Raw genomic sequence first — 23,567 nt, 5'->3', positions numbered from 1 at the left:
ATTTTTTTGGGCACTTGAGGGCACAAATCCAGAGCAATGTGAACGTTCTAAACCAGCGCGTTCACAGGAACCCACTAGAAAGCCGATTTAAATTGACTTTAATTTACAACAAATGAACACTAAATTCCTTCCATTTGGCCTATAAATTGATGTAAATGAGATTCAAAAATCATGTTTTATTGTGAATTTTTGTGAATATTATTTGGACACTTGGGCTATTTAAAAATGTTAATAATTTATTAAGAAATGGATAGATGTTTAGATATAGTAATTGAAGTTTGAAATTAGCTACAATTGGGTAACTAACTAATTATATGCTTTAATTTCAGGTCATCCAAGTAAGATTATTTTATATTTGTTTCAAAATGGTTCAATCTATGATAACTGAAAATTTCATTCAGTTCTCTTAATTTTTAAGAAGGTTATGGGCTTTTGACTGTCCACGATCACAGCTTTTTTTGTTATGTCCATAGAAAATCAATAGGGAACAAGATGCTAATTTCCGAGTATGAAAATGGCCATAACTTTTTTATTACTTGAGATATGAAAGTGAATTAGGTGTCAAATTAAACTTATGGTTATGCTTTATCTGATGGGATAAATTGCAGACTTTATTTCTGTAAATCTCAAAATTTTGTAACATTGCTACTTCAGGTATATTTAAACTTCCCTGCATTCCCTCTCCCTCCACCAAGTCACACCAGCTTCTCTTTCTCACCCAACAAACAGTTACCAATGGCCAGTTTCCTTTATCATCGTTATGTTTTTGCATATCTTGCATTCGTTGTTCTTTATCTCTCTACATCAACGTCTATATCTCTCGTTCCCCTTCTCTCCAGAGATGCTGCCTGTCCCGCTGAGTTACTCCAGCACCAGGGTTTTTTTCCCTCGGGAGGGCCTAACGTATGACGTAAGGACTGACGGGTGTACGTCACCACGCCGCCGATTACGTAACCACTTCGCCGCTGTCGTCACCGCGTTGCCTTGCGCCGTTGCTAGGGCCCGGAGAAGGACGCGGGAGAAGAGCACGGTGGGGAGGGAGGGGGAGGAGGCGGCGGCCGCTCGGCAACACGGAACGGAAAGCGGGCACCCTCAAAACCATCGGCACCCAGACGGACGGCGCCAAGACCGTCGGCAGCCAGACTGTGCGTGCCAGCGGCAACCCCGCGGCCATCCAGACAGACAGCTTCGGCGGCGAGGCGTCGGGTAGCCAGACTGTGGGCGTCAGCGGCAACCCCGCCGCCATCCAGACCGAGACAGTCAGCGGCGAGACGGCGGGCAGCCAGACGGTGGAGAGCGGCCAGACAGACAGGAGCAGGGCCGCAGTCGGCGTCCGAGGGGAGGCAGCAGGCAGCCAGAGGGGAGAGGGTACCACCGTGTCTGGGATCCAGACAGGAGAGCCTACCACCGCCTCTAAGAGCCAGACAGGAGGAGTTAACGCTGTCTCTGGCAGCCAGACGGGAGGGGGTAGGAGTGTCTCTGGCAGTCAGACAGGTGGCGGTGCCAGGACAACAAGCAGCCAGGCAGGCAACAAAGGATCCAACCAATAACCTCTCACCCTGACCCTCTCCATCTCCCTTTCCACCCACCGCCTCTTAACACCTTCCTGTCCCAAGCTCATATTGTGTCTGAGACTCAGCGACCACCATGTCGGTAAGCAAATTCAACCTCTTGGGCTTCACAGGTAGACACAAGGCGCTGGAGTAACTCAGCGGGCCAGGCAGCATCTCTGGAGAAGAATGATGGGTAATGTTTTGGGGCAGGACCCTTCAGAAGAAACGAAATGTCACCCACCCTTTTTCTCCAGAGATGCTACTTGAATTTCTCTCATACTTTGCGTCTCTCTTTGGTATAAACCATCATCTGCAGTTTCTTGTTCTACTCTTGGACTTCATAGTCAGGTCCAAATTCCAGGCACAATTGTGTGATTGCCAAATTCTCTTGTTAGCTGGGCATTCAGCTGGACCACTGAGGCTCAACTCCCACTTGGCCCACCCTTTCCTCAGATGGATGGTAACTGGGTGGCTGGCTGCCCACTGAGAGGAACACTTCAGTCCCCAACTTCAGAAAAGTCTCTAAGTATTGACAGACAGAGGAGATGATCAGTGCTGTCAGGACAAGATAAGACCAAGACTGCCCTCTAAGAACTTAGAGGGCAGTCTTGGTCTTTGAGGGTGCCAGAAACTTTGAGGGTGCCAGAAACATGGCAACTCTGTGTGTATTGTCTTGGTGAAGTCTACTATTACACTACAATCACTGCATTTTTGTACTTATCAATGATTGTGCTTATCTATAGTATGATTTTACTCAATTGTATGCAAAACAATGAATTTCACTGTACCTACGTACATGTGACAAATTATAATCTTCATAAATTCATACTCCATCCATACCTCTGACATGTGGAACGTGATTCTTCAACACTCTCCTGGCTGACCATTTTATCCTTTGTAAGCTTGAAGAGATACAAATTCTGTTGTACTTGTTACAACTTAAACCAAGTTTGTTCCCCAATTGCTCATGTGTTTTTAGAGCAAAACTTTCTCCCAGTTTAACAATGCTATGATTTCAAAATTATCATCCTTGCATTCAAATATCTTATTTGTTTCAATCATTCCCATCACTGTAATATCTTTGAATGTCCACCATCCTCCAATTCTGATCTCATGCTCATGCTATTCTTCCATCCTTCTTGATTGGCCAGTTCTGTAGCACATTATCTAAGGGATGTCATTGCTTGTGATTAAAAGGGTCCAGGTAACTTTCCCCCTCTCATTGCAGTGGGCGAATCTTCGAGCCAAGCTCATCATTCTGAGCCAAAGTTATTTCACTGCAGATATTTAATGGAGATGATTTCAATGGAGCACAATGTTTTCCGATAGCTCCCACATACTGCAGCTGCAATACATCACTTGCCCCTCCATCTTAATTCATTGAATTAGTCTATTTACAGCCCTTGAGCCATCAAAGTTTCACACTTTGTAATAGACCTTAGCAGACCGCAGAGACTTATATTCCCAAGTACCACTAGTCAGACAGCATCAGCTCAATAGTTCCAGTTGCTTCCTCTGACTACCTGAAAGACTAGCATATACTTTATTCTACTTCTTTATCACTGAAAATGGGAGATGATACTTAAATAAGCTTTTGTTAATGGAACACTGGTAATTGCCAACTGCCAATCATTAAGGAATATATATATTAATGGATAGAAACAAGGAACAGCAGATGCTGGAATGCTAAAAAGGCAGCGTGATGGAGTAATTCAGTGGGTCAGGCATCATCCCTGGAGAACATGGATAGGTGATGTTCAGATTGAAGAAGGGTCCTGACCCGAAATGTCACCTATCTATGTTCTCCAGGGATGCTGACTGACCTGCTGAGTTACTCCAGCACGTTATCTTTTTTTTTAAATAAATGAAGGGAAATGTTTCCTAATTAGTTAAATAAATCAAAGCAATAAGCATGCATCTTTTGAGGACAACGGGTTAGTTGACATATTGTGGCATTTTCATTTAAGTAAGAATTCTGAATGGCCTTCCTGTAATTTTTCCTAAGGATACCCCCACTTAAAATGTGATGGAAGTTCTTCAAACATACATGTTAAGTAGAGAGATAATTTCCTGAAAGTGACATTGAGGCAGATATAGCCAATGCATTTCAAGAGACAAATGGATGCAGTTTTGAAGAGAGAATGGATGAATATTTGTGTCCACTTGGATCTTGGATGCCCATAAATAATACATAACACTAATTTATTTCCTAATTTTTAATCTGCAGGACAGGACAGATAAAGGAGGTAAGGATGATAGTGCCTTCGAGGCACTGGAGCATGAGTTTCAAGAGGTGCTCAATGAACTTATGGGAGACAAGGGACTTGAGAAATTTCGCATTGAATATGAAAAGCTGCATCGGGCCCTCAAGAAATCTCATGAAAATGAGAAACGGTTAATGTCAAAATGCAAAGAACTAAATGCTGAGATTGTTGCAAATTCAACAAAAGTGACTACAGCGCTGAAAATTTCACAAGATGACCAGTCAACTATAGATTCTTTAAAGCAGGTGAGATTTTTGTAACGTGATGGCGGCGGCATGGATTCCCCATAAAGGAATCGGGAAATTTCACTGTTTAGTAATTAATCTGAAATTGAAAGATTTTAAACATCCTCCCTCCCATCTTAAACCTATACCCTTTAATTATTAGACTACCATTGGAAACAGATTGGAAAAGGGGAGATGCAGGACAAAGCGTGGCAGATAATAGGTCTACACCAAGTCTTAAACTTCACGTTAGCAGGAATATGCCTGCCCTAAACTCTGTCTTAAAAGCCTCTAAACCCCCAGACACTCCTTAACCTGCAAAAAGCCCAACCAACCAGTTTTTCCAAGTGCCTGTCTCGCGCATTGATCGATTTGCAGCTAAATACAAAGTCCATCCTACTTGTGTGTTTACCACTTTCTTTAAACGCACTGAGTTCATTGGAAAATTTATTGTTTCATTCTATAATGTTTAAAAAAGCAAAAAATAATAGCATGCATGAACATTGATAAGATTAATATCGAATAGTCCAACAAACCTGCCTTGTCAGCACCCCCACGGTCCCAGCTGGATTATCTGAGTTTTACTGTCTACATCGATCAACTATGCAGTAGTTATGCATTTCAAAGTAATATGCCTTGCAGGTGGAGAGGGAAATGTCTGATAAGGTCAAGTTAAATTGCAGTGTTTACACATTAATAAATATTGATGATATTGCACAATGTTAATTAAATTGGAAATGATATGAGTAAAGAGGAAGAGAATCATCTTACCTTTTAATTTATTCGGACAAATTCCCTGGAATATTGCAGCATTCCCCACGTACGCATAGTTGTTAATGGAAATACGCAAGTGCAGGTATCCTTCCAGTGGCTAAATCTTATAGAAGTGAAATGTTCCCATTGATATGCTGGCGAAGTGCTATGTTTGTTTGGTTTTACGATACACTTCAACACTTTTACATTGCTGGGCTGTGCAGAATTGTACCAATGTCAGGAAAGTCCATGTCCAGAAATGTGAATAAAACAAACTGTTGTGGGAACTCAGTGAGTCAGGCAGCATCTGTGGAGAGAATGGACAGGTGACTTTTTTTGTCATCTCTGAAGAAGGGTCCTGACCCGAAACGTCTCTTGTCCATTCCCTCTACAGATGTTGCCTGACCCACTCAATTTGCACAGCACTTTACTTTTTTGCTCAAGATTCCCTGATCTGTACTTCCTTATGTCTCCATACTTACCACAACAATAATTTTCCATCTTATTTTTAAATTTGAAAAGATTGCAATGTTCACTATGTGTTGAAGTGTCGGTGTAATCACAAATGGGAGCATTGTACTCAATAGATAGACAAAACACTGATAATGCAGCCATCTTGGGACGTCAATGGTGTGAAACCAGCAGATAATGCCAATTATTGGAAGTTACTCTAATGTTACTGCAAGCCACTTTTAATTCCCTTTTTTATATGTTACATAGTATTACTAAAACTTTATGAGTGAATCAGGTGAGTTTAAAAATAGTGTGGGAATGGACCCTGGCAAATTTGTGAGTCACATGGAAACTGGGCTCTGGTGAATTAAAAGGAGCATTGAAATGGAATGTTGGTGAATTAAATGGAGTTTGAAAACCATACTCTGATGAGTCTACCAGGCGTGGGAAAGGACCACAGTGAGTTTATAAGGCATGTGTGAATGGGCCCCTGTTAGTTAAAAAGGAATATAGGAATAGGGTCCTGGTGAGTGGCGGGAGAGTGGAACACATCAAATATCCTGAGTATCAGAGTTTTACTGTACCCATGTTGTCACTTTGGTGCTGTTCAATTTTCCATTTAAAATATTTAATAACTTTAAAAAATAACAAACCTATTGCCATTGAAGAGTCATAAAATCTAAAATCAGTCACAATATGGTTAAAACAGATGCTAAAAACATTACTCTCATTTTCACTCTGTCCATGTGAGAGTCTATTGGATACATTATTGGATAGATTAACCGGTTGAAGGAAAATAAGGAAACTGAGAAGTCAAATTTTAGATTATGCTGATTTTATCATAGTTGGGTGACTGGATAAACTTGACCTAGATTATGACACACAGCAGTTATCCTACTTTTTCCTTACCATACTACTTTATCTTAAGATGACATTCATCACATTGTAGTTTTTTTTACTAAGCTGTGATCCTCTTTGAAAGCAAAAATGAATTGTAAATATAGACAGGGAGACAGGGCGGCACAGTGGCTCAAGAAGAGTTGCTGGCTTACTTCTCGATCCTGACCTGGAGTGCTGTTTGGGTGGAGTTTGCACATTCACTTCGTGACCATCTGGGGTTCCTCCTCTTGGTACTGTGATTTCCTCCTACATCCCAAATATTTGCGGGTCAGTAAGTAAATTGGCCAATGTAAATCGCTCCTTTTATGTAGATGAATGGTAGAATTTGGAGAATGTGGGAAGGATAAAACGGGATTAGTGTAAGATTAGTGCAAGTGAGTGGTTGATGGCCAGTGACTTAGTGGGCTGAAGGGCCAGTGTCTGTGCTGTATGACTCCATGATTTTATGACTCTCTATTAAAAAGACTAGTCTTAGAAAATTAATGAACTTGAGTGTCTGTGTGTGAAATGCACACGATAACAAGTGGTACAGGTCCACCACCGATTTTTCGGCAACAAGTGGTCAGGAACCTCCCTTAATCTGGACAAAGTTATGAGAGCACACTTGAAATAGTCCCAAGGATGTCCCCCTGAAAATGTGGCGCCTTGGCCGGGTGAGGCTGCTGTTCACGACCTCATCGGAACTTCTATGGCTGATCGGCAGGTCGAATTTGCACCCTGTGGCCAGGGCTCTGGAACTCCGGCCCGTTCAGAGCCAGCAGATCCAGTCCCGCTGCTGACTTCCATGGTTGACTCCCCTGGCATTCTAGGTAGACCGTTGCGGTTCTGTTGGGCTCCTCTCAGAGGCTGTGATCTCTGTCGGTCTAGCAAAACGGATAACCCAGTAAGGCTTTGGAACCAAGGATGCCGTTGTGTACATCATTACTAATTATACAATGACATGTACACAATTAAAACCTATGCAACAATTTACACAACTATTGGATAATATTGGGAATGGGATTAAATAAATTGCTCTTGCAAAGCCATACAATACTTATCATGTCTTAGGAGCAGAATTAGGCCATTTGGCCCATCAAACCTATCTACCATTCAATCATGACTGATCTATCTATCCCTCTCAACCCTATTTTCATGCCTTCTCCCAGTAACTTGTGATACCCTCACTAATCAAGAACCTGTCAATCTCTGCTTTAAGAATACCCAAAGACTTGGATTCCACAACCGTGTGTGGCAATGAATTCTACAGTTTCACCATCCTACATGACCACTACATTGATGTATTAGCGATCCCAAGTAATCAAGTGTACTGTGCAGTCAAGATGTACAGTGTGTAACAATAGTGTACAGTGTGTAACAGTGTGTTAGGTTGGTTATTGCGGACCGAACACCTCCGCTCGGTCCGCAATAACCAACCTGACCTCCCGTGGCTCAGCACTTCAACTCCCCCTCCCACTCCGTATACGACCTCTCTGCCCTGGGTCTCCTCCATGGCCAGAGCGAGCAACATCGGAAATTGGAGGAACAGCACCTCATATTCCGCTTGGGGAGTCTGCATCCTGGGGGCATGAACATTGAATTCTCCCAGTTTTGTTAGTCCTTGCTGTCTCCTCCCCTTCCTCAGCCCACCTGCCGTCTTCTCCCATCCCCCAGCCTTTGGGCTCCTCCTCCCTTTTCCTTTCTTCTCCCCGCCACCTCCACCCATCATCAGTCTGAAGAAGGGTTTTGGCCCGAAACGTTGCCTATTTCCTTCGCTCCATAGATGCTGCTGCACCCGCTGAGTTTCTCCAGCTTTTTTGTGTACCAGTATGTAACAATGTTGGATGCTCATTGCTACTAGGATTTACCACAATACCTCTCGACATATACACCATATGACAATGTACAAATGTTCACCTTGATAATGTTTACTCGACATGTGTATGTGCATTTTAGTGATACATATATACTGTCTATTTCCACAAGGTTGAGGCAGATGGTGAAATATTTCTCTATAATTATCACTAGGTTGCAAGCATTGCTAACATTTATGGCCCTTTGTGCTTTGGACATAACAGAATGGCTTGTCAGGCAATTTCAGAAGGCAATTAATAGCTAATTGTGATGAAATGGGAGTACGTAAACACAAAAAGCTGGAGTAACTCAACGGGACAGGCAGCATCTCTGGAGAGAAGGAATGGGTGATGTTTCGGATCGAGACCCTTCTTCAGAAGGTGTCAGAGGTTATGGGAAGAAGGCAGGAGAATGGGGTTAGGAGGGAGAGATAGATCAGCCATGATTGAATGTCAGAGTAGATTTGATGGGCAGAATGGCCTAATTCTACTCCTATTCCTTATAACTTTATGAGATTTAAACTCACCGTCTCTGCCATCCTCCATTTGGCCTCTGGAATGCTAACACAGTAACATAATTGCAATACTCCTCTGCCTTCCCCATGTCTAGTATGGTTAGGTTCCTTAGACAATAGCACCATACATCATGTGATCTTAGGGTGATGGAAAGATGTTCATAGAAATGTAGATTTTCCCATCTTTGGATAGGCAGATTAAAGAACCACATATAGACCTGTCCTTAACATGCATAGTTATTATTTTTTTTAGGGTAGAAGATGGGGTTTTATGCTGGTGTGTGACTGTGGGACAAAATCCACTAATTTCAGGATTTAGACCCTTCATTAGAATCTAAAATGACAGATTTCAGAAATGCCTCTCTCCTTAGATGCTTTCTGACTTGCTGAGTAGCTCCAGCAACTTCTGTTTTCAAGTTCAATGTTTCCAAGCACCTGCAGTTTTTGATTTTCAGTAATACATTTTAGTTTTTTCCTAGTTTAGTGTAGAGATACAGCGTGGAAACATGCCCTTTGGCCACCGAGTCCACACCGACCAATGATCACCTCTACACTTATCCTGTTCTACACACCAGGAACAATTTATAGCAGCCAAGTAACCTACAAACCTGTACGTCTTTGGAATGTAGGAGGATCACCCAGAGAAACCCACGCGCTCACTGGGAGAACGTGCAAACTCCATACAGAGACAGCACCTGTAGTCAGGATCGAACATGGGTCTCTGGTGCTGCAAGGCAGCAACTCTACCACTGTGCCACTGTGCCCCCCCCCTCCAAAAAAAAAATGTTAATGAAAAAGTGATTATTTTATCACTTTTGCCAAAGCCCTTCCACCACTTGCTTCTGGCTATGGTTTGTGATTTACAGTAATCGCCTGTGCAAAATGATGCCAAAAATATCAGCTGGAACTTGTATTCATTAATGTATTTATACCATCTGCGATAACCAGGCGGATTCTTATTCCATTAAAAATTATAATGCGTTACACAAAACAAAATTCTTGTACAGCAACTTTTAATACCATTTAAAAAAAAAAGACAAATTAATTGCGTTTCAAAGTATGAATGGTTCAGCTAATTTTGTTCTGCATATTTTCATTAAAATAAATAGGAGATTGAAAAGGCATGGAAAATGGTTGATTCAGCTCTTGATCAGGAAAAACGAGGAAAAGAAACCATTCGCTCTCTGAAGCAAGAAATTAGTAACCTAACCAGGCTTGTGGAGCAAGGTGCTGGACTTTCACTGGGTCAAGAGAGCAGGTTTGTGCATTTTATTTTTTATTTATTCCTCTATCCACTATATTTTCTTCTGTGATTATATTCCACACCCCATGGCCTCATGGTTCCAGTGTAATGTGTATGACGGCTTTGCCTTTAAGTAGGCCATTGTGGAAATAGGGAGTCAATTATTGTGAAGGTAATAAAAAAGAAAATCAGGTGGTTAATTTCCTATGTGCATTTTACATCAAGACAGTCAAGAGTCCAGATTGTTTAATTGACACTATAAGCTGGAATAACTCAGTGGGACAGTCAGCATCTCTGGAGAGACGGAATGGGTGATGTTTCGGGTTGAGACCGTTTTTCAGACTAGTTAAGAATAAGGGAAACGACAGATAGTTGAATAGCAGGAGGAATCACAGAGGGGGAGCAGTGAGAGAGGATGTTGCAGAACTCTCGTCGGAGAGAGGAGGACAACATCTTCAAAGAAGAGGAGATTTTGCAGTGCAACAGACGAAATGTGTAAGAAGAAACTGCAAATGCTGGTTTAATCCGAAGATAGACACAAAAAGCTGGAGTAACTCAGCGGGACAGGCAGCATCTCTGGAGAGAAGGAATGGGTGACATTTCAGGTCGAGATCCTTCTTCAGACTAGTTAGGGATAAGGGAAATGAGAGGTAGTCGGAGAGCAGGAGGAATCACAGAGAGAGCGCAGCGAGAGAGGATGTTGCAGAATTGTCAAATGTACAGACAACGGAACAATGAACATTTTATTTGCAACAACATAACAGGCCTGTCAACACAATGCACGTAGATAATATAAAATGAATGAATTTTCAATAAATTAACTCAATTCAATTGACATTGTTGACTCAAATCAAAATAACCACTGGAGAAGGGTCTTGACCTAAAACATCACCAATCCTTTTTCTCCAGAGATGCTGCCCAACCCGCTGATTTGGTCCAGCATTTTGTGCCTATCTTTACCACTGATCTTATTCTTTTTTGGCTGGAGTTGCCCAGATGGCAGGTTTCAATGTGGGCGGAATTTCAAAGATCTGGTACCACAGGCAGGGTCTCGCAAACAATCCCATTTTCCCAGACCCAATGATTCTGACCCTTTGGTTTGTATTATCTCAGTTTATATTGCTTGTATTGTATTTTTTAGACCTGGATGGTAACCAAGAACAAACTTCACTGGGCAACCACTTATAAACAAAAGTGTTACATTACATTGAATTGTTCTTTCATTGCATGGCAGTAAAGCATATAAACCCTGCCTAGTTGATCTTGATCATTTGTAAATGGTGAGTTGCAACAATACTATTGTACCGTCAACTGGGACTCTAATAAGGTCTGCACTTACCACTGGATTATGTTTGGACCAATCTTCCTCTAACTTGCAATTGGAATAATGAAGTACTGATACTTTGCACACACAATGCAGATAATATTGCTTTTGAGCCATTTATACCTATACAGTTGAGCTTTGAATATGTTTTGTAACTTTTCAGTAGAGTCTTAATCATACAGCACCGAAACAGGCCCTTCGGCCCACCGAGTCCACGCCGACCAATTATCACGCTGTACACTAACACTATCCTACCAAAGCAAATTAACCTACAGTGTCTTATACATCTGTAATATGATCTCCCAACTTCTATGTTCAACTTTGGAGGTTGTATATGGATATTTTTATGGCAGAGATGGATAGATTATTGATTAGTCCAGATGCCAGGGGTTATGGGGAGAAGGCAGGAGAATGGAGTTAGGAGGGAGAGATAAATCAGCAATGATTGAGTGGCGGAGTAGACTTGATGGGCCGGTTGGCCTAATTCTGTTCCTACCAATTATGACCTTATGACCACGTGGGCTTTTTCCGAATGCTCTGCTTTTCTCCCACATTCCAAAGACACGCAGGTTTGTAGATTACTTGGCTGTGTAAATTACCCCTCGTGTGGGTGATGAAAAAAACTGAATAACATAGAACTAATGTATGGGGTGATCTTTGGTTGGCACAGACTCAGTGGGACAAAGGGCCTGTTTCCACATTGTATCTCTAAAGTAAATTAAACTAAACAATACTAAAATAAAATAAACTAAATCAAAGTAGAATTGTTGGGCAAGTGAGAGATAATAAGTTGCATGTTTCCAGGGAAAGAAGATGGGCAATGGGATCAATGGGGTTGCTCTGCCCAGAGTTGACATGGATCCGATGGGCTGAATAGTTTCATTTTGTCATAATTGTTATGCATGTTATTCTCTGCCACAGAAAGGTAGTCGAGGCCAGTTCATTGGCTATATTTAAGAGGGAGTTAGATGTGGCCCTTGTGGCTAAAGGGATCAGGGGGTATGGGGAGAAGGTGGGTATGGGATACTGAGTTGGATGATCAGCCATGACCATATTGAATGGCGGTGCAGGCTCGAAGGGTCTTTGTTTCTTTGTTTCTATGTTATTGTCAACATTCAAAATTCTCATATCTCTAATAGCAAGGGAAGATTTAGAGTAAAGGGACTAAGATTGTACATGTTGCTTTTCAGATAAGATCAACTTATATGTTTATAATTGAATCTGAATCTGAATAGTTACTTTGATAACTTCCCAGCTTTACTTCTCCATTGTTGGAGACAGATGTTAGATTTAGATATATTCAGAATTTGTTTTTGGCAAGAACTGGCCCAAGGCTTAGTGCTGTGCATGAACCAACACTGGTTAGAGATCAAAGCTGATTGAGAACTCAATTTGAATTGGTTATAGGTGATCATTGCTTTTGTATTGGGAACATTTTGTTGCTGTTAATCTTGATTTGTGCTGGAAGAGCATATTGTCGCATGAGCTGTCTAGTGAAAGTCACTGCAGTAAGTGAACACTGCATCATGCAGAGTGCAAAATGACAGTGGTTGAAAGAATATGGGCAAGACCTGAAAATACAATATATATTGGCAACAACGTTCTGTACAGCAGTGAGTGAAAAATGGGATATTGCTCTCTGTGCATCCCATCATTAAATTATAAATTAGGGGTTTTTTTGTCTCCAAAATGAATTTATATTACCAGTAAGTCAGGGGGTTACCTGGACATCCGGTGATGCTGTTACTGGCTGCCTCCGACCACAGTCTGGTTGTCTTTTTTTTTTTTGTTATGTTTAGAGTATGTTTTTTTAGGTTTTTTTCAGTATTTTATGTAGGGGGAAGTGGGTAGGGTAAGGGGGAAACCATTCTTCTGTCGCTTCCTGGCGAGGATGCGGCTATTATCCGAGTCGCGCCCTCACCCCCCTCCTCGCGGCCTATCAACTGGATTGGTGAGGCCTTTCCTGCCGGGACTGGACCAGAGCTTAAGCAGCTGTGGCGCAGCGCTCGATACATTGCGGAACGGGCGATGCCTCACCCAGGATTGCCGCTTGGAGCTCCAGAGTGTTGGGCCTCTGCTCCAACATCTGGGAGTGTGGAGCTCCCAATGCGGGGGGCGCTGACTTCAACATCGCGGAGTCCTGGGTCCCTTTGCCGGGGATCGCCAGCGCGAATTTCCGCCCAGCGCGGCCTGTGGACATCGGGAGCCGTGGACTCCAGTGGAATGTGGCCGATTCAGAGGTCCAGGCCGCTGAGGATGTTCTCCTGTTCGACGTCGGGGTTCCATCGATCTTGGCGAGAGGGCTGAACATCGGGCCGCCCGTAGCGGCAACTACAAGGTGCTCGGGGGCCCCAACCATGGGTGAACATTGGGGAACATCAGTGAGGAGGTTGACTGGACTTTGGTTCCTTCCCTCACAGTGGGGAACTTTGGTGCCGCTGTGGGGATGTTTATGTTGTGGACTACTGTGTTCTGTGTTTTTTTTGTTTTTTTTTATTTTATTTTTTGTATGACTGTAAGGGAAAGAGAATTTTGTTGTCTCTTAATTGAAGACAATGACAATAAATTGAATCAAATCAAAAGTTGGACAAATAATCCTGACCTGTGAATTCCAGTCAAGTTTAATGCCATATGCACGTACAATAAGGTAGAGATTCAATGAAAACCGTGCATCGCAAGCACATAAACTTGGAAAAGACCCAGAAACATACGTTATCCAGAAATCACACATAAAATTCAAAACTCACTGTGGCGGCTGATTTAGCCATTGATTATTGGTGTGAAGAAAGTTCCAACCCAAAGCGTCACCTATCCATGTTCTCCAGGGATGCTGCCTGACCTGCCGAGTTGCTCCAGCACTTTGTCTTTTTTGTCCAGCCGCTATGTTGTAAAATTGTCCCTGGTTTGTAGGACCGTGTTAGTGTACGGGGTGATCGCTGGACGGCGCCGACTCGGTAGGCCAAAGGGCTGTGTCTCTAAACTCTAAAAACAAGCAGGTTGGGAGAAAGTGCAGCAAATATTTCTTGCTACCTAGCTTTTGTTGTTTACTAGCAGTTATTTCCCTCTATAAGCTCGGGCCACAACCGCTTGTGTTATTTAGTATGGGAGGGTTAGTTTTAAAAGCGCCGTCAGCGGATTTGCAAGCCGCGTCCTCTATCGGGGGGGCGGGAAGAGGATGAGATGGAGCCGCTGTTCGGGGCCCGTCATTCGCTCCGACCCTTCCTCACCCCGAACCTAGTATCTTTCCCACGCAATACAGCTGTCACCGCCGACACAAAACGTTGCGTTCCTTTTGTCCAGAGATGCTGCTTGACCCGCGGAGTTACTCCAGTTTTTTGTGTCTATCCGGTACAAACCAGTATTTGGTTGCCAAGCCGGGCAAAATTACTCGGTGTTTAGGTTGCCCTGCGGCGCTTTGAGTGGTCAGTGGCACCCGGGCAACTGCTAATTGCCCTGCTCTAACTTAGTCTTCCTTCGTTCCAAATAAATTTCCACCAGATTTGCAGTAGTAAATTTATCTACCAACCCACAAATCTTTGTGGTACACAGAAAATCAGAGTCATGAAATCATAGTCATACAAGGAAACAGGCCCTTTGGCCCAACTTGTCCATGCCATCCGAGATGTCCCATCTAAGCTAGTCCTATTTGCTAACGTTTGGCTTGTATCCATTTAAACCTTTCCTATCGACATGCCTAACCAAGTGTATTTTAAATGCTGTTATAGTACGTGCATCAACAACTTCCTCTCGTAGCTCATTCCTATGCCCATCATCCTCTGAGTACAAAGTTGGACCTCGGCTTCCTATTAAATCTTTCCCGTCTCACCTTAAACCTGTACTTTCTGGTTCTTGATTCCCCTACTTTGTGTAAAACACTTTCACCCTTCATATTTCCTTCATGATTTTATATACCTCTATAAGATCACCCCTCAGTCTCCTGTACTCCAAGGAATAAAGTCTTAGCCTTCCCAACTTCTCCCTCTAGCTCGGGCTCGCAAGTCCTGGCAACATCCTTGTAAATCTTCTCTGCACTCTATCAGCTTAGTAACTGGGAGATAGTCATGTGATGAGATGGGGAACATACAAACTCCACACCGATGGCCCTAAGGTCTGGAATGAACCTGGATTGCAAGAGTTGCGAGACGGCAGTTCTACTAGATGTGCCGTTGCACGGTGCATCACTACAGCTGACTAAAATGGAATATGTGAAATCATTATTTGTACTCTGTTCAAAATATATTTAAAGATCACGTTAAAGATCGTGAATATGTTTTTGTTTGTACAGTGTTAATGATTTGCTGAAAATCCAAGAGCAGCTGACTAAAGAGAGAGATGAACTTCTCACGGAGGTTGTAACTTTACGCGATAAGGTGGGAGAAATGGTAACCCGTGAGGAAGAGTTGGATCGTCTTAAAGCAGAGACTGACCAAAATATGGCGCAGGTTGGTAATCATTTGTTTCTGGTGCCTTTCACTCCACCTCTTGAAGGCACAAGTTCTTTATATGTGAATCCAAAACCCTGAAGATTTGGCAGGCTATTCAATAACTGATATCTGGCTGCATAGCACACCATAAGTCCCATGTAAGAGAGGATGTCAAGTGTGTGAGGAGCTGATAACTAGTGCACTTCTGGACCTAATGCTGCAGTATTGATGCGTGGAAGTCAATGATGCATGGACATTTTGATACTCTTCATCACCTACATTAAATCCAGCTCATAAAAAGGAAAAGCAGGGGAATACACTTGAAAAGGAGGACAGTAAAATAATTTGAGGATTACCAGTGAAATCACCAGTACTGGGTGTGTGGTAATGGTAAGTTAGTGGATGAGGAATGGAGCAGTGGTCACTGCTTTTTTGTGTACAGAATTTCTGGGATTCACTTATTTAACCTTTGGACAGATGACCAACTGATTCATCAAATGTACCTCACAACAATGCGTAGTGTGAGTGTAGCAGATCTTAGAATCAGGACATTCCTACTTTAATAGAATCGGACTTAAGATGGGAATTGTATGGAAACCCAGGAAATGGAAAACTAATCTGAAATCCCAGTTTTATCAGGGTTTGAGAAGAACATTGGCACACCTATTCAGACCCAGCGATTTTTTGCAATTGCCGACTGACTAAAGGGACACATAGGATTACAACGTTTCCCTGAAATACTCTTCAAGATATTGATTTGGATGGGGCACCCAGCAAAAAATTAGAAAGTCGCACTGCTTTGACAACCTAGAAACTAGGGCCATGGCATCTGATTACGGAGATATTGGGCAAAAGACTGCTATAAAGTGATCGAAAGGCTGCTTCCAACTTGAGTTTCCAGTGGGGTTTAATTGACTTTTATACATTGTAGAAATTAGTTATATTAAAAATTGCCAGATTATTTTAAAAGTTTCTAAACTATTGGTGGTATTTTTTTCTATAAGGTAGGGAGTTTAAGTCCCAATCTTGGGCACAAAATGTAGGATAACGCTGAATGTATATTGCACTTACAATGATATTGCTTTCAAGGCAAGATGTTAAACTGTGGTTGTATTGGGTATCTAAAGTAAACGTAAAAAACATTGTAGCACTATTTCTAAAAAGAACAATATCCTTCAATTAAAACGATTTTCTGGTTGTTATTACATTGCTGCATTTCCTGATATGTTAGTGGTGCCAAAGAATACTCATTGGATGTGAAGAGCATTGGGACATAGTGAAGTTGTAAAGTGTGCCATATAAATGCAAGTATTTTTTTAACTTTCTTTTCTTTCTTTCCATTTCTTTTACTCCATCTCCCTTTTTGTCTCTCTGACCATTTTTTCCCTTTCTTCTTGTTTTATTCTTTTCTTCACAGACTTTCTTTCTTTTTCCTTCTCACCGTTGCTCTTCCCTTCTCTGCTTTTAACCTATTTTATTTAATCTTTCCTATCTCTCTCTGTTTTTATTTCTGCTTATTTTAGTTTACCTTTTGTTTCCGAAAGAACTGTAGATGCTGGAAAAATCAAAGGTAGAGAAAAATGCTGGAGAAACTCAGCGGGTGAGGCAGCACTCTATGGAGCGAAGGAATAGGTGACGTTTCGGGTCGAGACCCTTCTTCACACTTCCAGCATTTTTGTCTACCTTTTAGTTTACCTTTTGATTTTCTCTCTCTTTACCTTGCCCAGTTTTTTTGCTTTACTTTGCTTTCTCTTTCTTTGCTTACCGTTGATCTTTTTCTCTCTTCCTTTGCCATTTCTTCATCCCCTTTTATGTCCTTACTTCCTCTCTTTCACTTTGTTCTCTATAGTCACTCTTTTTTTCACATTCACTAGATCTCTCCCTTTCCTGTTTTCCTTTTCTCGTTCTTTCACCACCCCTCTTTCAATTTTAAATCTTCTCTTTGTTTTTCTTTTTTCTCTTTTTTCTTTATCTTTCTTTCTCTTTCTTCTTCCCATTTTATTTTCTATAATTTATTTTGTTTTCTTTTTTTTTTGTTTACCACTGTGATGAAAATAATTTTCTTTACTTGCTGAAATGTGAGTAATTTGTAGCTGCTAACCATGCATTTAATTTTAAGAACATAGGATTCTAGCATATAGAACAATAAAGTACAGGGACAGGCCCTTCAGCCCACGATATTTGTGCTGACCATGATACCAATTTAGATTGTATATTTTCCTGCACATGGTCTATCTATCCATTCCCTTTTTGTTCACATGCCTGTAAATGCACAAATAAAATAATGTAAATTCAGGATAGTGATTGCAAATTGTTTTTCACTATTGTGTCTAAAATATTTGTGGACATCTGTTATATTGTCACCTGAACAGATTCAAATGTTATCTGAGACTTTTTAGTCTTTAAAGGCATATTTTCCTCAGAGTGGTAATGCATATTTTTTTCGATAGCGTTAATCCAATGCCAATCCTTTTTGTCTGTAGCTTCAGCACGACATCCAGATGCGAGAGAATGAGATTGCCCGGGAGGTTCGACGGAAGGAGAAACTGTCCAAAGAACTGACGCGCACGAAAGGAGAACTGGATGAAAGTCAAGCTGAGATCAAGTCGTTGATGGTACAACAGCAGAAGACCAAAGATGAACACCAGAAATTGGACCTCCAGCTGAAGGAACAAAAGGTAGCCTGGACAAAACCTCTAAACTTCACCTTGACCTTCCAACCAAAAGCTAAAACGTATTAAAGGGTAGTGAAACAGGGATTCTTGTTTTGACTGTATTTTTGGCATCGGTGCAGTGTCTTCATGAGCACAGAGCCAGCAATAGCATTGCAGCAGTACAATAGACAAATGCAGATCAGTGCCCTGTTAGTGAAACCATCTGGAAAGGATAGTCTCACATCAGTAATTGACTGTACTGTAAACACAGCTGCTGCTAAAACTTGCCAAAATGGTACGCTTTTGAAGTTCAACAAAAATCCCTGTGGTTTTCTATTTGCATGTTAAAAAGCTGAATTTTCAGTGACAAAATTGCCCTGGCACAGAAGTTGGTAATCGATGATTTATGCAGCTTCTTGATGACACTGAATGAAGCTGTGCCTTCCCTGGGGTAGTTCAAGGTGACTGTTCAGGTGGACACCGTTGGTTACATCATGGTACATTTTCTTCTTTCTCCACTCTAAATCCCTTCCTCTCTACTGACTCTGTACCTCACATGGACACTCCTAACCCTTCAACTTCCCTCTGTTGATTAATCTCTCCTCTACATTGACTCAATCAATTATGCAGTACGTTGATTTTCTTCACCCCATCCCTTCAATGACCCTCTTCCTCTTCCCTCCAAGAGCTCACCCCTTTCTTTCCCCTCCAAGTGATTGCTCCTTGCCTGTCCTTTCCCAGATCCTCCCCTCATTGACTCTCTTACTTCCCCGCTATGCCAACCTTCCCCTCACCTCCAGTGGCTCTCCTTTTCTCCACCTCCAAGTGATCTCTTCTTCTTTGCCCCTTCCAGACCTCCCGTTCTCCATCTCCTCTCCTCACATGGACTTCTCCCCTCCATTTCATGGACTTACCTCCATTCCACACCAATGAATCTTCCCCCCCCCCCCCCCAATGGACCATTTGTAAATTCTCTTTTCACCAAGCCACACATACTAGCTCCTCCAACAGACTTCTTCTTCCTTCACCCTTGATAACACTCCAGCTCTGCATGCACTCCCTCCTCCATTTCTCTTTTTTTTCCATGCTTGTCCCCTCTGTGGCTTCTTCTTTGCTCTCCTCCGTGGATTCTCTCTGCTCCTGTCTTCAATAAACACCCCATTCCTTTCCACCTGACATGGTGGTGCAGCAGCAGAGTTGCTGTCTTACAGTGCCAGGGGTCCGGGTTCGATCCTGATTATGGGTGCTGCCTGTACAAAGTTTGTATGTTCTCGCCATGACCGCGCGGGTTTCCCCCCGGATGCTCCAGTTTCCTCCCACACTCCAATGACGTACAGGTTTGTAGGTTAATTGCCTTTGGTAAAAAACATTTTTTAATTGTTCCTAGTGTGTAGGATAGTGCTAGCGTATGGGGTTTGCAGATCGGCACAGACTCGGTGGTCTGAAGGGCCTGTGTTTCCGCATTGTATCTCTAAATTAAACTAAACCAGTTATCCCAAAAAGAAAAATATTTTAACTTTTCTTTTTCACTCCAGCTTTCTTTGCTTTTTCTTCCTGACTTCTCTCCTGGCTTCATTTGCAGTTTCTTTGTAGCAATCTGCCACTTTTCCCACCTTACCTTTTCTAACAGACAGATAAAGGAGATAAAGAAATTCCACTACAGTAAGGTAAGTAAAGCCATAGAGAATTGGACATACAGCAGGGAAACTAGCCCTTCAGATCAACATCCAAGCCAAGCTATCTGTGCTATTCTTATTTGAAGAGATGAAATGAAGACAAAAGGATGTCAGATAAGGAAAGAAATGTAAAGCTGGAGGGAAGGTGATAAAAGGATAAAAGGAAAAAAATGGGCTATATATGGATGGGAGAAGGGTAAGAGTGCCAAATGCCTTCTTCACCACTTAAAAAATATTTCATTTACGTTTCTGAAAAAATCTTAAGAAAGGCATTTAATGTTAAACTGTAAACAACTTCCATTCAAAAAACAAATTGTGTTCTGTTTGTTACTGTGAACGTTGTGCTTCACAACTTTTGATTTTTGTCCAACATTTTGTACTTCTTGCTAGGAAATAAATATACAAGTTACAGAGCAAAACTCATTTTGCTCTGTCTTGGCAATGCGCTCAAACTTAATCACTGAAAGGTATTCTGTGCAGCACCTCTGTAACACATCCAATTTCTACTATGAGGCATATAGCACTGAAGACAGTAACCGACCATCTGGCCATTAAATCAGTGTTGGATTTGGAATGATATTGGCAAGGAAGTGCCAATTCATTGAGGTTTCATCCCGTGGATCCATATGTAATGTGATGAGAGGAACAAGTTCAATTTACATTGGCCTTTTATAACTAGAAGCAGAAGAAACTTCAATTTTAATAATTTGAAATTAATTTTAGCTTGTGTTTCAGAACCAAAAATCCAATATCCAACCCACTGGAATTGCTTATCTTTGAATTATTTAAAGTCTATTGTGTTCAAAATGTGTTTGGGGATACAGCGCGGAAACAGGCCCTTTGGCTCACCGAGTCTACGCTGACAAGCGATCCCCATCACCAACACTATCCTACACACTTGGGACAATTTACAATTTTTACAAAAGCCAATTAACCTACAAACCTGTATGTCTGGAATATGGGGGGAAACCGGAGCACCCGGGGAAAATCCACGCGATCACAGGGAGAACATACAAACTCTGTACAGACAGTACCCATAGTCAGGATTGCATCGGGTCTCTGGCACAATAAGGCGGCAACTCTATCACTGCACCACCCTGCCCTTGAGTCAAATACAATTTCTGTTGTTTTAAATAATTGTTTTTCTTTTTCTTTCAACAGATTTTGAATGAAAGAGCTTCAAAGGATTTGGAATTACTTAACCAGAAATTTCTCAAGCTCCAGCAGGAAAATGAACTACAAGCTCTCATCACTGACCAACTAACAGTGGAAAATCAACAGAAGCTGATGGATCTTAAAGTATGCATAATTTCCTCTCCCTTTATGTACCAAGATAATATAAGCTCGTCATAAATCATTTAATCATACGACGTAGAAAATGGCCAATCTCACCACCAGGGCTAGATTTTTTTATTCTTTCATATTTTGTTTTACCCATAGTTAATGCTTTTATAAAGAATTTCAAAAGCTAGTGCTGACATTCTGAAGAACTGAGGGTGTTCTGCAGGGTTGGAGGTGCAACAGTTTGGATGGATGTTTAAACTGATGCCCACTGTAACCTATTTTGGTGGTGTAAAAGGTCCAATGGCACTATTTGAAGAACGAGCATGGCAGTTCCCCCCTGTTTTTTAAAAACTAATATTCACCCTTTAATCAAAGCAGTTTGTACAGGAACGAGTTGTGCACAATTGTTTCCCGTGTTTCTACTTTGCAACAATTATAGTTCTAAAGCTATTCTTGAGACTGTAGAATGCAGGTGCACCACCAATTTTCTTGTTTCCAGAGCTTGCTGGCTTATCTGTTTTGCCAGAGCAACAGAGGTTATGGACTCCAAGAGGAGTTGAATGGTACTACAATGGTTCACTTAGGCCGCCGGAGAGCTGAGATTCATCCCCGCAAATTCACCCTCAGAAGTCGGCTATGGGAGTGAATCTACCATCTCCGGCTGGGCCGAAGTTCTAGAGCCCCGACCGCAGGTGGCAAATTCGAACTGCCTATTGGCCACAGAAGCTGGCTATGGAACAGATCTGCCAGCCCCGGTCTTAGTCTCAGTCTACCCCACGACAGAAGGGGGAGGAGTCGTGAAGTTTGATAGCACAGGGAAGAAGGATCTCCTGTGGCATTCTGTCCTGCATCTTGGTGGAACCAGTCTGTTGCTGAAGGTATTCCTCAGGTTGACCAGCGTGTCATGGAGGGTTTGAGGAGCATCTTCCCCTCCAAGACCCCCTCCCATGAATCCATCTCTGCCCACAGGACGGCGCCAGCCTTCCTGATGAGTTTGTTGATCCTTTGCCCTGCTACCCGGCACATGGCAGCGAAGAAGATGGCACTGGCTACCACCGATTGGTAGAATATCTGCAGCATCTTACTGCAGATGTTGAAAGAGCGGAGCATTCTCAAAATGTACAGCCGGCTCTGTCTCTTCTTGTACAGGGCCTCAGCGTTCCTGGACCAGTCCAGTTTACTGTCCAGGTACACTACAAGGTATTTGTACTCCCTGGTAAACTGCACATCCACACTATTGATGGAGACAGGGGACAGAGGTGTTCCGCTCCTCCTAAGGTCCTCCACCAACTCCTTAGTCTTCTTGCTGTTGAGCTGCAGATGATTCAGCCCACACCACTCAACAAAGTTGTTGACTACACCTTTGTATTCAGCTTCTCTCCCCTCACTGATGCAGCCCATATTTTCAGTCAGGAGATGGAATTATATCTGAAGTCCGAGGTGTTGATGGTTAACAGGAAGGGAGAGAGGACTGTTCCCTGTGAGGCCCCTGTGTGCTCACCACCATGTCTGAGACACAGTTCTGTAGCCTGACATATTGTGGTCGTCTAATCCAGTAGTTGGTGATCCAGGACACCGATGGAGCATCCACCCGCATCTTCGTCAGTTTGCTCCCTAGCAGTGCAGGCCGGGTCATGTTAAAAGCACTGGAGATGTAAAAAAACATGATTCTCACAGTGCTTCCCGGCTTATCCAGGTAAGAATAGGAACGAGGAAGCAGGTGGATGATAGCGTCCTCGACCCCCATCTTTGTTTGGTAAGCGAACTGCAGGGGGTCCAGGTAGGGTTGAAACCCTCATCAATATCTTTTCCTTCTGTTGTTAACTGAATTATCACCCACTCAGGATTTGCAGGTTACTTGAAGGGACATCTTGAGCAGGAAACATTTCCTCTTCCTAAACTAATTTACTTAAATAAATGCTCTTCTGTCATCTGATCCAGACAAAAGAGGAAGATGTGGCAACATTGAATCAAGATGTCTCCAAGTTGACGAAGGTGAGGGAGATGCTACAGCGGAGGTTGCATCAATCTGAGGACCAAAAGCTGGACCTTGATCACCAACGGGAAACTTTCAGAAATCTCACCATTTCTTTGGAGAAAGGTTGGAGCTCTACTTGACAACTATACAGTATAATGCAAACTTGATTAAAACCTGCTGGTCCTTTGTCTATTAAGTTGTTTTACTTCATACAGAAGTTACTATTTGACACAACACACTTGAATATAGGCTGTATGTGAGCCTTCCTCCCCCTGACTTGATCTCAAAGCATCAGCATATCTTTCTGGAGACACAAGGAACTATAAATGCAGGAATCTTGAGCAAACCACAAAGAGCTGGAGGAACTCTACTAATCGGGCAGGATCTTGGGAGGGAATGAACAGACAATGTTTCGGGCCAGGACCCTCTTTCAGACAGAAGTCCATCCTCAGGCCACAGATGTGGCCTGATCTGCTGAGTTCTTCTAACA

General features: G+C 42.4%; 1 protein-coding gene across 1 annotated transcript in view; it reads left to right on the top strand.

Annotated features, from left to right (window-relative positions):
• Positions 1-1,050: 1,050 nt before the first annotated feature.
• The window catches only part of cfap58 (cilia and flagella associated protein 58), a 162,061-nt gene continuing 139,544 nt past the window's right edge, over positions 1,051-23,567 (top strand). The window contains exons 1-7 of the mRNA XM_055646984.1: positions 1,051-1,653; positions 3,781-4,062; positions 9,604-9,752; positions 15,347-15,503; positions 17,969-18,163; positions 20,977-21,114; positions 23,041-23,200. Of these exons, the coding sequence (XP_055502959.1) occupies positions 1,648-1,653; positions 3,781-4,062; positions 9,604-9,752; positions 15,347-15,503; positions 17,969-18,163; positions 20,977-21,114; positions 23,041-23,200 (1,087 nt within the window). The 5' untranslated portion in view covers positions 1,051-1,647. The remainder of the gene's footprint in view (positions 1,654-3,780; positions 4,063-9,603; positions 9,753-15,346; positions 15,504-17,968; positions 18,164-20,976; positions 21,115-23,040; positions 23,201-23,567) is intronic.

The sequence above is a fragment of the Leucoraja erinacea genome, chromosome 15 (genome assembly GCF_028641065.1).
Source record: "Leucoraja erinacea ecotype New England chromosome 15, Leri_hhj_1, whole genome shotgun sequence".
NCBI lineage: Eukaryota > Metazoa > Chordata > Chondrichthyes > Rajiformes > Rajidae > Leucoraja > Leucoraja erinaceus.
The sequence above is the reverse complement of the archived record's forward strand: the minus strand, read 5'-3'. Positions and strand labels throughout refer to the sequence as shown.